Source organism: Gobio gobio (genome assembly GCF_949357685.1).
Source record: "Gobio gobio genome assembly, chromosome: 18".
In the NCBI taxonomy this organism is placed as follows: Eukaryota; Metazoa; Chordata; class Actinopteri; order Cypriniformes; family Gobionidae; genus Gobio; species Gobio gobio.
The window spans coordinates 7,854,505-7,869,984 of record NC_137111.1 but is presented as its reverse complement, the minus strand read 5'-3'; the positions used below and the strand labels follow the sequence as shown (position 1 = coordinate 7,869,984).

General features: G+C 38.5%; 1 protein-coding gene across 1 annotated transcript; it reads right to left on the bottom strand.

Annotated features, from left to right (window-relative positions):
• Window positions 1-8,998: 8,998 nt before the first annotated feature.
• prph2b (peripherin 2b (retinal degeneration, slow)) lies at window positions 8,999-14,771 on the bottom strand. The gene is made up of 3 exons (XM_079842603.1): window positions 13,785-14,771; window positions 12,707-12,953; window positions 8,999-11,372 (listed from the first exon to the last, which is right to left on the bottom strand). The coding sequence occupies exons 1-3, from the start codon at window positions 14,363-14,365 to the stop codon at window positions 11,172-11,174; spliced, it is 1,029 nt and encodes a 342-aa protein (XP_079698729.1). The 5' UTR covers window positions 14,366-14,771; the 3' UTR covers window positions 8,999-11,171.
• Between the last annotated feature and the right edge of the window lie 709 nt (window positions 14,772-15,480).

Below are 15,480 nucleotides of genomic sequence, written 5' to 3'. Positions count from 1 at the left end.
TTACAAAAATAAAAGTAAAACAACAATGTCGTACAATTTTAAAGTTGGATGAGAACATGAGATGTATTTTTTCGCCACTGGGTCAGTACTTCCACGTATGCCACTGCCATGACGTGATGACGCATTACGCAGTGAAGAAGAACAACACCGAAGTCGCGCATTTGAGGTTAAAAAGTATATAAACGTTTGTTTTTTAGAAAATGGCAGATGGTTTGTCTAGATCAGTGTTTCCCAACCTTTTTTTAGTCATGGCACCCTTTGAAAATGTTTTGTGGCACCCCCTCGCATACGTTACGCTAGGGGTGTAACGGTACAGATTGCTCACGGTTCGGTTTGTATCACGGTTTTAGGTTCACGGTTTCGGTACGGTTCATTATTTGCTATGTTCAGGGAAAAAAGGACTACTGTCAAATAAAAATAAAGAAAATAATAAGAACAAATCATTTAAATACAAGCAGCAGCACAAATAAATACTATTGAGCAAAGATACTAATAAAGTAAACTATGCTTTTCAGGTACGTCTAACATTAGTTTTCAGGTACAGTAACTGATCAAATGTAAAATAACATTGCATATTTGACTGTATAATTTAAAGATTAATCTAATTAAACTTACAAAAGCATTTCAACCAAGAGCAGTGAGTGATGTCCTTGGCTGCGCCTGCGTCCCAATTCGCCTACTTATACTACGTCCTAAAAGTATGTACTCTTTTTGTTAAGAAAAAGTACATACTTTTGAGTGTGTAGCAGAAGAGAATGCAAGCTTTGGGACATACTACTTCGTCATCTTTAACGGACTCTGTTGCTTAGTTACGTGAGTCCTGTCACCGTAAACTACCCTGTCAATCATCGTCACAGTTCAAATCCTCCACATTCAATTTAATTTCCTACCGTATCAGAGAGAAATATAGTAGCACGTTGATCCGCCATTCGTGGGTCTTTAATGCAGAGACTCCTCTCATGTGTTTGCAAAGTTAATGGCCAAATGTATCATTACAAAAGTTCACAATGCTGCTGCAGGTGAAATATAATGTGGCTTACATTGAATAAATATCTTTTCATCAGGTTAAATACTGATAATTGCTCACTCAAACCACTTTATCTAATCCTCTCCACTTAACCGTCAGACTCGCGTAACCGTCATGTTTGTAGTTTTTTAACCCTTTTTATCCGCGTTTGTAGTTCTCGCAATGGGTTGTGGGCAATGTCAGCCGTTAGAGTGCGCATCGATCTGCACTTCGAATTCTGACCGGAAATAGTAAACCATCCGGGAATCTTTGGAATACTCTTTTCAACATACTAAGATTTGGGACATACTAATTCTTTTTTCGAATACTATTTAGTACGGATAGTATGCGAATTGGGACGCAGCACTTTTCTTTTGTTGTTTGTCCACATGTCCACACTAAACCGCAGCTTTTTATGTGCAGTTTGCCCGTTCGTCCACACGCAAACGCAGTATCCCGACACTGAATCTGAACTTTTTTGAGATTTTGGCTGGTTGCGCCAGAACGGGAACCAGCAATAATATTTTTTCCAGGCTTCTGATTGGCCAACGTGGCTTTACGGTTAGGGTTGTATCGCCACCTGTTGGTTTGGCATGCTCTTGACAGCGCTTCATAGCGTGTTTTGCGTTTTTATGTGGGCGCAATTTTTTTTTTAACAGAGGGAAAAACCCATGTACGTGTGGACTACACCTAAAATAGGGAAACCGCTGACTTCAAAGTTGGGTGAACTCTCATTTGCTGTCTATGTTTTCATCTTTCATCCACTAGAAAAAACGCTCTGAAAGTGTGTCATTATCATTAAAGTTGTGATGTGGACTAATAACATTTGAACGATTATACCAATCGTTATTTTGATTGTTATAGTTATCACGCCTGGTGTGAAGAGGCCTTTTGGCACAGATCAAAGCATATTCTGGTGGAATTTTAAAGGAAACATATTTTATTTAAATATTATGTTTAATCAATTGTGCAAAGAAATTCAAAACCTACTAACGGCAATGAATGACGCCACTGTCAGATTCTTTGCATACTGAATTCTGATTGGACCGTTTTTCCCACATTGTGTGCGAGTGTTGTTAACTTCTATGGAATTCCAAAGCTGCCAAAATTAAAAATAAATAAATACATAAATAAATAAATATACAAAGACATGTAAAAAAGCTCAAATATATAAATAAATACACATAAAAAAGCACAAAAAAAAACTAAAATAATGATTTGTACATTTATTTCCTTATTTATGTAGATGTATTTTTCCACATTTATTCTTTTATTTATTTATACATTTATTCATTTCTATTTTTATTTATTTATACATTTATTTATTTATACATCTATTTTGTCCGTAGGGTAATGAGGAGGGTGTGGTTTGCCTCAGACATAGCAATCGAGCTCAGAGTAGGCGAGGGCGAAGCGTTGAGGCCACAGTGACACCTTGTGGTGTGGCCGAAATACAATAAGTATACCCTACTGATAGGGGTGTAACGATATATCGTTAAACAATATATCGCGATATAAAAATGTGACGATATGTATCGTTGATGGAAACGATATGATTCGCGATATAGAGTTGTTTTATCCAAGGCTCAACTTGCTTGTAAAAACACAAATTTACAAATGTAGGCTACCACAAATGTAAACTCTGTCATCATGTATTCACCATCATGTCGTTTTTCATTTAACTTCCAAACACAAAGGAAGATATTCTTTATGAAACCTTCTCTGTTCCTCCATTTAAAGTCATTCCTCTCAAACATAAAAGATCCAATAAATGTCATAAAGGCATCGTAAAAGAACTAATCGAGTGGAAAAATCCAAATCCAAGTCTTCTGAAGAGACACGAACGATGGTTTATGATGAACAGATTCACAACGACGCGCATAGTGTAGTAAACACGGACGTTCAAATGAAGTGACACAAGAAAACAACATGAGAGTGAGTAAACGCAGAATTAAAATTCTTGGATGAGCTAAACATTTACAGTTTGAGTGGTCATTTTGACACGTTTTCTTGCGATTAGAACTGTGATTGATTGCATTGATCATCTGGGTAGGGTTGCACCAGTCGTTCGTAAGTTCTTTCTTAAATTGGAACGTAAAGTCCACACTAGAGGCTTAGTAACTAGATAGTTTGTAACTAACTCTATACTTTTTTCGGTTGCACCATTTGTTCTTAAGGCAGAACGTAACTAGTAGGTCGTAAGCTCTCCGTAAAGTAATGCGTAGTCGCATAATATGACGTTTACCCTCAATGATCCAATAGCAGCCTTCAAATGCGTGCGCAAAAGTTGTGTTGAAATACCGTGAATTTCAGTGTCCTTCATTATTATAACTTCTTTTGCCTCACGTAACCAACGGTAAAAATATGTTTCATTTAAATATACTTAATCATGAAAAACATAAGTGCTTTTATATATAAATAACATTCAGAAGCATTCAGTATATGAAACGACATTAACAAGGATCAATAAATAAATACTGAAACAAAAAAAAAATCATAAGAAATTACATTTATTGATTATGACTGATTTTATTTGACATCATGACATGCACAACACAGACCGATGGGACAGATTCATGCAGCGGCGCACACAGTTTTGGATGGTTTCGTGTTGAAGAGCTGCAAATAAAGTAATCTATTAACAAAATGTTTTCTCTCTTAAAATGTAAGCGAGTGTGAATGGCAGCATTATCATATAAGTGTAAAGAATTGAAGTCTGTCATGTAAAACAAGAGCTTATTATGCAGTTCAGTCAGTCTGCTTTATATTATTCCAAACGTTACTCCTGATCGGAGGCTTCCGTAAATATTTAGTTTATACGTAGAGTTAAGCTTCAACTAAGTTTAATGGTACAACGCAAAAATATTTAGTAGTGCGTAAGTTGTAACTTATGCCCATTTACGTCAAAACTAGGCTAAGTTGTAACTTACGCACAACTGGTGCAACCGGCCCCTGAATTGCACGCGCTGCCGAATGGAACTGCGAAAATGTGAAAAGTGAGAGCACAAACATCATTTAAAGAGGCACTCCTCAAAGTCAAAGTGCCAACATCATTTAAAGCGGCACTCCTTAGTGAAAGCGCAAACCAGATGAGATCACATTTAGTTTTAACAGTATGATTTTTCAAAGCATTTTAGATGGTTCATTCTTATATGTACAGTGCATTAAAGGGTAACTTTAGTGATTTAGCATTAAAGCTACACTATGTAACTTTTCCGTCCACTAGAGGTCCCCTGTTCAAAACTTCAAAACAAAGGCGTAGTTTGATGATGCCACGTTTGAGCGCAGAATCACCTCACAGCCGGTGGAAAAGAGTCAGGATAGGACTCGGGCAGAAATCATGTTCATGGATGCTATTATTAACATTACTGTAGTCTGAAGCAGAGCAGGGCCGAGTGTTGTGGAGCTGAGGAACCGCTGGAGCGATTGAAGAGCGGGACTGTTATTATGGCATAGTCGCCAGCGGGACTTTTATTATGACACGGTCGCCGGCGCCACTTCCTCTTTTCCAGTCTTGAGTGTGAGGTAACGCAACTCTGTTTATCGTATTAGACACATCTGAGTGTGTTGAAAAGGAAGTTATGATGTTCGCTCAACAGCTGCTATGACACTTGTTCACACTGCAGTGAGAGTACAGCGTTTCTGCTAAATAAAACCGGAAACTGAGGGTAACGCAGATATGACGCAATCGACAGGCGACTCCCTCTAACGCATAGCTCACACGTTAAAATAGCAATTTCTCACAATTTACAAATAGTTGGAAACATTTGGGATATTCTAAGTACTCAACTGAACAAAATATATAACACTGGCCTAGAGGTTTTTGGATATTTTATAATATCCAAATTATTATATAAGACTACAGCCAGTAGGGGGAGCTAGTTCTGTATGTTTTCAACCCGCCTATAGGGGAGAGATCTCATCTCACAGAATGTAAATGCGCACGGCTCGGCCTCTGGCATTCATTACGAAGCCGTGCAGAGAAAGTGAGTGTTTCATCTTCTCAACGAATTCCTATGAAAGTTTAGCTTCCATATGCGATCTGAGAACGCTAGACTGGACACGCGCTGAGAATGACAGCTGCGCTTACCTCAGCTCTGCTCAGCTCTTCGCTCTCTTGATGAATGAAATCTAACTCCTGCTGCGTTTGTCTCGTGACTTTCATTCGGCTCACTCACACGTTATTGAAAAGACACGTTCAGTTTTTAATTGTAGTGTTTATTCTCTAGCTGAACGAGATGATTGTATTATTATAAAAAATGAAACCGATGGGTGGGCAGCGAAGAAAGTGCATTCTGGGAGTTGTTGTCTTTCATCCCCATGAGACAAAAATCCATTTTCTGTCTTTTCACAGTCTAGAAGGCACCAAATTCAAAAATAATTTCACATTTCTACTACATAAATGACCCAGTTTAAATACAGAGCTTAATGCTAAATCACCAAAGTAACCCTTTAATAGCGGGAGAGGCGGGACATAGTGAACACTGGGAGAGATGCTGCCTGCATTGAAAGCGCAAGTAATGCGTGAGGGGAAAAAAATTAAGTTTAGAGTTTCAGTGACATTATTACATTATTCAACTATATATAATGTTGAATATAATATATAATAATGCAATGGGGGAATATCTGTGGGTCCTGATAATAATACACTAATAATAATAATAATATTTTAATAATAATAAAAAAACCTCTCTTCTTTATTTATTTTGGCTTAAAATATCGGGATACATAGCGTATTGTGAGTTCAGTATCGCGATTCATCGAATCGTGACATGAGTGTATCGTTACACCCCTACCTATTGACGTTGATAATATCTGTGATGAAGGACTTGGATAGGTATAGGCTTTGGAATTCCATAAACTTCGACTACACAACGAGACGGAAAACACAATGCAAGCCAATTTCATTTATGCAGCTTTAAAGCCTAAAACCCTAAATTACAATACCTTATAATAATGGCAGTTATGTTTGTGTCATAAATCTTTAGGCATGCGTGAGATGCACCTGTCCAGGCCAGAGCTTCACCTGAGAAGGTAAGCTAATCCAGAAGCTGATTAACGGCTTTTATCCAGCCAGTCACTGTTTATGGACTTCAGGGCCGAAGAAAATACACACATCCTGTTTAGCGCTACCTATACAAAGTTACTTGTTTCAACCTTTTAAAGGGCCGTTCACACCAATGACGATAGCTATAAAGATAACGTTTAAGATATAGTTCTAAAAATCGTTCTTAATATTAAACAATAGCAGATTTCATACCACAGCTATAACGATAACAGCACAGAGAAACACTATAATTGGAATCACTTTCAGAACGATTTGATTCAGCTGATAAACGATAAAAACATTGATAGCCAATCAGAATCCATCTCGCTGTAACGAGCTCTAGCATTTAAAGTGATAGACAAGCACGATAATAAACAAGATATCGTCTTGGTGCTAGTTATCTTTAAAGTTATCGTTCTTGGTGTGAACAACTGGCCTTTAATCTCCATTTTACTAATATAGACCCTTCTCACCAGTGGCGGTTCTAGACCACGGTAACTATGGGGGCCAGGCAGGGGCCACTTGTGCTTTTAGGGTGCACACGTTAACATTTATCTTAACCAGTAGATAATTAGGTAGTTCACCTGAAAATTCTATCACCATTTACTCACCCCCATGTCGTTCCAAATAGGACTTTCTTATGTTGAACACAATATTAACTTATTTATTTTATTAAACTGTTGTATAAGATCAGTAGGCCTATCGCATTTGCACTCATGCTATTCTGGGTAGAAAAACAGAACTTGTGTGATATTGCACTCGTTACTCATGTTATATTGCTTAGTCTATATCATGATGTAAATGTGAGGGCGTTTTCACACTGGCAGTTTAGTTCGAATAATTGGTAATGTGAAAGTTGTCATGCGGACCCGGGTGAGCTGAGCTCAGGGGAACTGAATTCGAGACTGCCTGAAGGAGGTAGTCTGAGCTCGGTTGCGCAAATTGCGCTCGAGCTGTGCTGCGATTCATGGGAATTTGAAAGCAACAAGCTAATACGACTAGCGGGCCTGTGGCGGACCACTGGAGGCAAAGTTGGCGGCCCACCGGCGGCCCGCTGGCATTTTGCTCATCGTTTTCCTAGCGGACCACCGGCGGCAGCCACCACTTTTCCGACAGTGGTCCGCTACCGAGCCGCTGGTTTATAATAAATGTTTTCTGGCCACCCACGGACGATCCACTGGTCATATGATTCACAACTGGGTAATTATAGTTAGATCCAATATAATAATATTTAATGCAATAATGAATCAAAAACAAAGTACACAACTGCTAATAACCATTGTATATGTATTTTTTTGGATAGAGGCAACACAAATGCGTAGCTAAACAAATGGAAATAAACATAAAATAACTATAAACATTATGATAGCCTATTCAAAATATGTACTTTTGTTAATATATATATATATATATATATATATATATATATATATATATATATATATATATATATATATATATATATATATATATATATATATATATATAAACAGGATAAGACTGTATTATATATTAAGATTAAGACTCGGGTGCGCAAGAAAAGTAACCTGCGCATGCATTTTATCAGATGATGGTGTATTTAGTTCAATACAACACATGTGTAAGGGATGATAGTGTTGATGATTTACCTTGGATACGAGCGAGAGGGAGCCTGCGGTGTATTCGCGGTGTAGAACGCGCTCTGACGCGGACCACAACAAACGTGCCCAGTGTAAAAACGCTCTGAGTCTAAAACTCAAACAGGGGCATTTCTGCCGCATATCTTGAATTTTATGGACATTCTGGCACTGAAATGGTTTGGTTAACGACATTCTAACAATACAGGTTTTGGAACAACACGAGGGTGAGTTACATTAGGTGTTTTTATTTTCTTTTAGGGGGAACTAACCCTTTATTTTATTCCCAGATTATTGAAAGTCTTTTATTTGGCCATGTACTGTATCACTCGATCTGCAGTCTCTACACGTGAAGTAAAATCATTTCAAGTTCATTTATTTATTTGAAAAGTAATGTATCTGTAATATGATCATGCATGCTCAATTTATAAAAGTAAAACTAAACCATTTATTTTACATGTTTTGTAGCCTACCTGCTCTCTGTTAGCAGACTCTTCGCAAAGTTAGCATAGACATCAAAACAAACATCTAATACTCTATAAGCAACACTGGACAATTGGATAAAATAATATTATTTCTCGCTATATGTGAACAAGACTGAAATTACATTATTCTGTATCTTTTCTCGGGTATGCCTATCTCTGTCATATTCGCACATGAACGGTTCTTTCATTGCGTTGGTCATAATTTATCTTTGGCTGCATCTTCCTAATTCGGAATATGATCAAAGATTACATATGTGGACGTGTTCGGAGAAATTAGCCATTGAAAAAATATATTTTAACTACCAGTAAATGAACGAAATGACTGAATGGAATTCAAAGTCGTCAAGTCAGTAAAATTAATCTCCAGTAGCTATCACTGCTGCGTAAGGGTGCAGTTACATTCAACACAACGTGTATAAAGAGAGCTTATTTTATCTATAATCAAGAGCGTAGCAACCGCTATAGCCCGCGTTTTACAACTATTTGAGCGAATGCAGACTGAGTGACGAATCATTCATAAACAGACATCACTTGCGCGCCACAGCGCGCAGCCTCCTCATTGCTTCTTTGCATTGGTTATTGGTTATGACACAATAAAGTGCTCTTTTCATCACACACCGCCACAGCAAAAAACGCACATTGCAACCAGTTTCAGAACATTGTTTGGTGCGATGTGATTCCAAATTTACGGGGGCCAGAGGGGGGGCCAGGCTTGTTGACACGGGGGCACCGGCCCCCCTGGCCACCCCCCTAGAACCGCCACTGCTTCTCACAGACTGTGATGATGCGTTTTAACGGTCATCAATCTCGTAAATCCTGTTAAGTTTTTTGTATTTCTTTTTTTAAAAGAATTTGGTACATTTATAAGACTAATACTTTGTATTATATTACTTTTGCATCAAATTACAAAAGAACTGCTGCTGTGAGGGTGTTTCTAATACAGCGTCTATGGGAGTGATGGTAAAAATTTACATATTTCTCTCTGTTCACTGCCGTTATCAATATCACTCTTATTTTTTCCCTCTTTTTGAAAGTTGTGAAATCACTATTGTGGAGTTTTTCTTTTGCTATTTGAGAAAATGGGGACACAAATATATCATTCACCACTATAAAAGTTAACCCAACTATGACGACTTCAGCTCGGAGAAACCTGGAAATGTGAAAAGGGTCTATTAAATTTGAATGACAATTAAGCCTGTTATTCCTGGATGGATTCATCTGTATTGAGTATTTGTGTGGAATTGTGATGAAAATAAAGTCTCAATGCAAAGAGACAAAACAGTAATATCATTATTTAAAAAAATTAAATAAAATAATGCCTTTTGATTAGGATTTTGATTATGGTCTTCATATGTTTCGTCACATTCGCCAATATATCTATTCTAGAGCAGTGTTAATCGAAGGGTTTCATGGTGAACCACATCATTCAACAGTAACGCAAAAGATAATTGTTCAAGTTCATTTTTATGCAGTTTTGGTGCTTTTGTCAGTTACAATTACTTTTTAGCCTGTCAACTGACTATAGGTCTATTGTTTAGTAATTTGTAAAATGTTGGCATACTTTTATAAGGGGCAATTGAAAAGCAGTAGAGTGTCAGTAGTGTGACTACTTAAAACAGAATGTTTTACTTTCCTTTATCCTAAAATATTGATGTTGAAAAAATTCACGTCCACGTTTTTTCTTTTGCTTAAAGGTATCCTGAGGATGGGTGTTCAGCTGTTCTGAGTAGGACAAAAGCCTCATTTCCTTCTCTTCATCCAATCAGGTAAAGCTGTGTCCCGCTGGGATTCACCTGTCCAAACATCTCTTACCAGCTCTACAGCCACTTATTACCTTACCCCACTTTCACCTCTCATATTTAAGTCTTTAAACAGAAGCAAAGAGTCACATCTGTTCAGAGGTAGGTGCACATTGGGGATGAGCTGTATTATATACTGTATATTGCAAAATAATACCACAGAATAACGCTGAATCTCATTAAACATCTTTATCTCACAAATGAAGTTGCCTACAGAATCCACAAAAACTGACATTACTGCAAAGTCAAGGTCAAATGCACAGAAAGAGATACCTGTGAAAATTAAAAAGTCACAGAAATGATATGAAAAAAAAAAAATACAACTGACTGGGTTGTCTGACTTAGATTAACAAATCACACACAACTGACTAGAATCTTTTACAAGTTGGTACTCTTGTAACTGTCCCACAACTGTCGGCTCAACAGAGCGCTGAAATGGTGCAAGTCGAGGAAGAAAGCCTGTTTTCACATCTCTTCAACTAGTGAGGCAGATATTTAACCCGAGAACTACACACATTAATGGCGAACGTGTTGAGTTTCAGTCTCATTGTTACAGAGTTCTGCTCTCTAGTAGATCACCGTCAACATGCTTTTGAAAATCGTCAGACAACCTAAGGCCTGTTAAAGGCAGCGTTGTGTAAAAAAGCAAGGTATGCCACTGTTTCCATCCTTTTTAGCTCTGGGAGGTGACTGAACGCTTACAAAAACACATTTTCCTCAGCTGCCGGATAAAAGCTGCCATGTGACCCCTTCAAGAGAAGTGATTTCTGATTTCATATCGCACAATGGCTTTATGGTGAAATCTATATGGTGAAATATATGCTATTGCATGTGTGAGGCTGTCGGGTTAAACATCCGCTCAACCTATAAATAACTGGAAATATAAGGGTCAAACTTGATGGACGTGGACGGTGAGGCTTGCTTGATTGGAATATCAGATATGGTTAATATCAGGACATTTACGGATATATTTAATTTTTAAAATATTAAAAAATAAACACGTTCATTTATTTTTCATTTGTATTTACATTGTAGTGTGTACATTCACATTTCAGTAGGAATCTCGTTAAATTGTAGGTGTATTGATCTTATATGTATGCATATACACCTATATTTTTAAGAGAGAACATTTGAATCAACCTTTCATGCATTCCTTCTCCCAAAAGTGGGAGTGGCCACGGACATGATGGGGCAGGAGGGGGCGTGACTCTCTCAGCTTTATGTGGGAGCTGCTTCTGCCTCTCCCTCCTCTACCTGGTTGCCTTTACACAGGGACTTGATCGTCGGAATGATGTTAGAAAGCGTCTCCTTCACACTCTTTTCCAGCAGCCATCCCTCACTTTCGCTCTCAGGATTCTCTGGGTCTGTCAGGGTTTCCAGGGAAGTAGACAGGTACTGCAAACCGATAGTCACCACAGCCTGCGACGAAATGTCAGGTTAATGAGTCTCTAGGAACTTCCACACATGCTCAAAACAGAAGCATTGTTGTGTGCTTCTGTTTTGATCCCCGTGAGCTCTACTTTTCCAGGAAATATCCAGTTTGGCACCAAGAATCTAGGACTTAAGCTAAGGTTAACCCTCTTGAGCTATTTTTTTTGCACATTTGCTGTCACGTCACATTACGCAATCACAAAAGGCCCGATGTACTTCAAGCTGAATTGACAAATTAACTTGTGTGATGTCGTTTAGAAAAAAAAATTGATTTGAGTTTGTTTCGGGAATGAGTTCGGAATGTTGCCAAAGAGAACATTTTGGAAAAGTCTGGTAAACACCTACTACCAATAAACTTTAATAAACTCAATTTTTTTTCCATGTTTAAAACTTTAATGCTGCTTGATTTAAAGCAATCTACTGTATGAAGAGAAATAGAAATAAATGTGATGTGACTTGAGAGCTGAATTTCAGAGCTTCCGCAAACAGGTCTACATCGCTATGATCAGATGCTTTGTTAACTGCTGTTTTCTCACTTATGTCATTTTTGTTGTGTGTTAATTTTGTTATTGAGAGGAAAGCACACAGCACATATTTACATATTCATTTAAAACTCTGCTCCTAGCAGTGTGAGCAGTGATGGGATGTTCGCTAACTGCTGGTCACGTATTTCAAATGTCTTTTTATCCCCTAAGCCAGGGGTCTCTAAACTCGGTCCTGGAGATTTTAGCTCCAACCCCATTTAAACACATCTGAACCAGCTAATCGGTGTCTAACTAGGGCCTTGTAAGACACTGATTAGCTGGTTCGGGTGTGTTTATTTGGGGTTGGAGCTAAACTGGACCGAGTTTGGAGACCCCTGCCCTAAGCGAAGAACGTGCGCCCTAATAGGACTGTCAAATAAAGTGCTACCATCTTCAATCTGAACTGAAAGAATATATACTATATCGCATAAACATACTATGTACATATTGTAGTAATAACACTGGGTAATAACTAGGTACTAAGTCCTGTAAAAGGAAAATATGAATCAGTAAATATGCCAAGATCATGTTATTTATCAATTTCCCACATGTTATCAGTTATACCTCGTCATGCCATCAGCACAAAGTGTTAATTAAATCATTTAAGCGGTTAATTAATCTGATTCTTTCAGACCTATTTATATTACTCTTTACGCACCAACTGACCTCATAATCTAGCAGCTCACTTTATAATCTAGCAACACTCTTTACCCACCAAGAGTGTAATCGAGTGACAAAGTCAAAGGCCATAAATGAGCTGTGTTCAACTTTAGATTGCAGTTCCTATTTCATACCCACCTCCATAAAAATGAACAGCAACACAAAAGCACCAATACTGTTCATCATGCCTCCATAGTAGGACACCAGGGCTTCACGGCAACCTCTGGTCCAGATGTTTAGGTCCTCAGTGTGGTGGTCATAGCTGTAGTGAGCGGAGTTGTTGGTCAGGTGATGCTGGATGCAGGGGCGAGGGGAGCCAGGGTTGCAGCAGCTGAAGGGAACGCTTTCCATCAAGTATTTGCCTTCCACGTTGCTCTGGACACGGCTAAGAAATCCCAAAAAGATTGAGAACTCTCAGGCAGATATTTTAATTGCATTAATTGGCCCATATTCCTGGGTGTGGCATTGAGTGACAGGCTTAGAAACATATCTCAACAAATTTGTATATTTATATTAACTTTGAGATTACTAGACAAATATACGAACTCTAATCTGATGAAGAAAACAACCACTTTTAAATTAGATTTGTGAACATCTCCTTGGGAACCATATATCACCTTAAACAGTGATAGCCCCTTGGGAGGTCAAGATTGAGGGGCATGATGTTATGATTGGTGTGGGGGTAAACTTTAAAGGACTTTGGTATAGGATCCTTACAGATTATCTAATCCATGGACCCATTCACCCCCTTTACCCATTCCAGCCAATTATCTACTTAGGAATCTCTCAAAACAAACCCTGTGATTCCTCTTGCATTCAACATTACAGTTTTCTGGGAGTCTGCTTTGAGAAATGTCTCTGTTAGAACTTGTATGTTATCTTTTGTCTTGGTTATTCTGTAAATTATTGCATAGTAGAGCTTCATCTAGGTTACACTTCCTAAAGAGGAGAATAATATATACATCAGCTGATCTCTATCCGCTTAGCTGCCCTACTTTCTCAAACAAGCTACATCTTCCCCAAAACCCACTGAACATCCGCCTTGATTACTTTGTCCTTATACTTGGACATAAATGTTTAATGCCTGTACCTTTTGATTCATCACAAGAAAATGCATCATCCAGAATCTCTTCCACTTAGATCCCTCCCCACCTCTTATCCACGTTTCCATTGATACCTCTTGCTTTTTAGGGGGGAAAAAAATATCAGTACTCACTCTTTAACCTCATCATTGCTGAAGTCCAGGTAGCGGTTGCTAATCCACTGGATCTCAAACCAATCCTTGTAGTTGTTGTTGCCACAGCAGCGGAACTCAATCTGGGTCAAATCCAGTGTTCTCTTCATGAAGCATCGTCCTGGTGTGTCTGTGTCTTTGTAGTACTTCATTCCATTCTTCAGGCCTTCAGCCAGGGCGAAGTGCAGAGAGATCTGCATCAAGAAACACAGCAGAGCCGTGACAAAGAGGGCAAAGCAGAAAACCACACATCCACTCATGTAGGTCTTCAATATAGGTTTCCACTTGGTGAACTTGACTGTGTCAAGGGAGTCATGGCACACTTTGCCCCCAAAAGCGTTGACACCACAGGCCACAAGTCCCACCAGAATGAGCAGGTTGGGCACGAAATGGCTCTCGTTGTTATCCATCATCTCGCTTCTCTTGCGCAGCTCGATCTTGAAGAAGATCCCCATGCTGAAGATGAGGATTCCAGCCATGACAGAGAGCCAGTACATGATCCACAGTCCTTGGGCCAGCTTGACCCGTTTGGCCAAATCAAATTTCATGGGCATCAAAGCCATGTTTTCGTTCTTGATGGTTCTTCACAAGGGTATATTCACAGGGATTCTTCTTCAGTATGATTGCCTGTTATTTTACGAGTTGATGTGTTTTCTTGAAGACCTTTAACAGAAACGTTGTAGACCAGAAGCTTAGTTTAGTAATCCGTCATCAAGTGTGGCTGCAGAACGTGTTGTATCAAGGATTTCCCTCTTCATACCCATTCTGACCACCCACAACTTAAGAGAGTCCATACTGTTGACGACCAGAGGCCTCTTCTTCTGGAATTTCACATAAATCCACCCAAATGGACCGGCTGGGGGGCTGTGTGGCTTTTGCTGATGGTTCCCTTCCCTGCAAAAGGGGGTGGCCGCCTGAGGAGCTGTGTGATTGTAGAATCAAGTTCCTCTACGTCATCCTAAACCCCACTAATCAGCACTGATCCCATTTGCAGATGAGCTGAGGACTAATCCTTTATCTTACTCTGTAATTGGTTAGTTACTTTAGCATCAGTTTCCCCTTTTACCTGTTGGTATTGTGAGGTATCTTTGGATAGTCTTCAATCCAAAGAATTCCTGTCTGATATGCATTTTTCACACAAAAAAACAACAACCCCAACAACAACAACAACAAAAAAAACATAAATTATGTCAACTCAGAGTAAGGCTAGTTCCACCATAGGTCTGTGCCTATTATATTAGTAAGCTCGTTTCTCAAATGATGCTTCTTACCTTTGCTGTTTTGTCTGTATTCCAAGTTGTTGGTATATAATATACAACGAAATAAAATTTTCTTGTTTGTAACTTATATGGCTACTCAGACCTCTGACTTGTTAGGATAATGCACTGTACCACTGGGGGGTTTGTATTCTCCAGCTCCTGTGTCAATAACAAATATTTACTTATTCTAGTCATAGTGCAAAAGGAAAACAAATACAAAATACAACATTACAAGTCTTCATCATAGCTGTGAACTTTGTAGAGTAAAGCACCAGTAGTTCAAACATGTTCTTAATATTTAATGTATTAAAATAATTTAAAATACTTTTTTGGGGGCACTTGATACTTCTGCTAAGTGTAATCTAACCAAACGTACAAATGTCTTTAGCTCAGTGATTGGCTTCCATCTTTGATTTAAT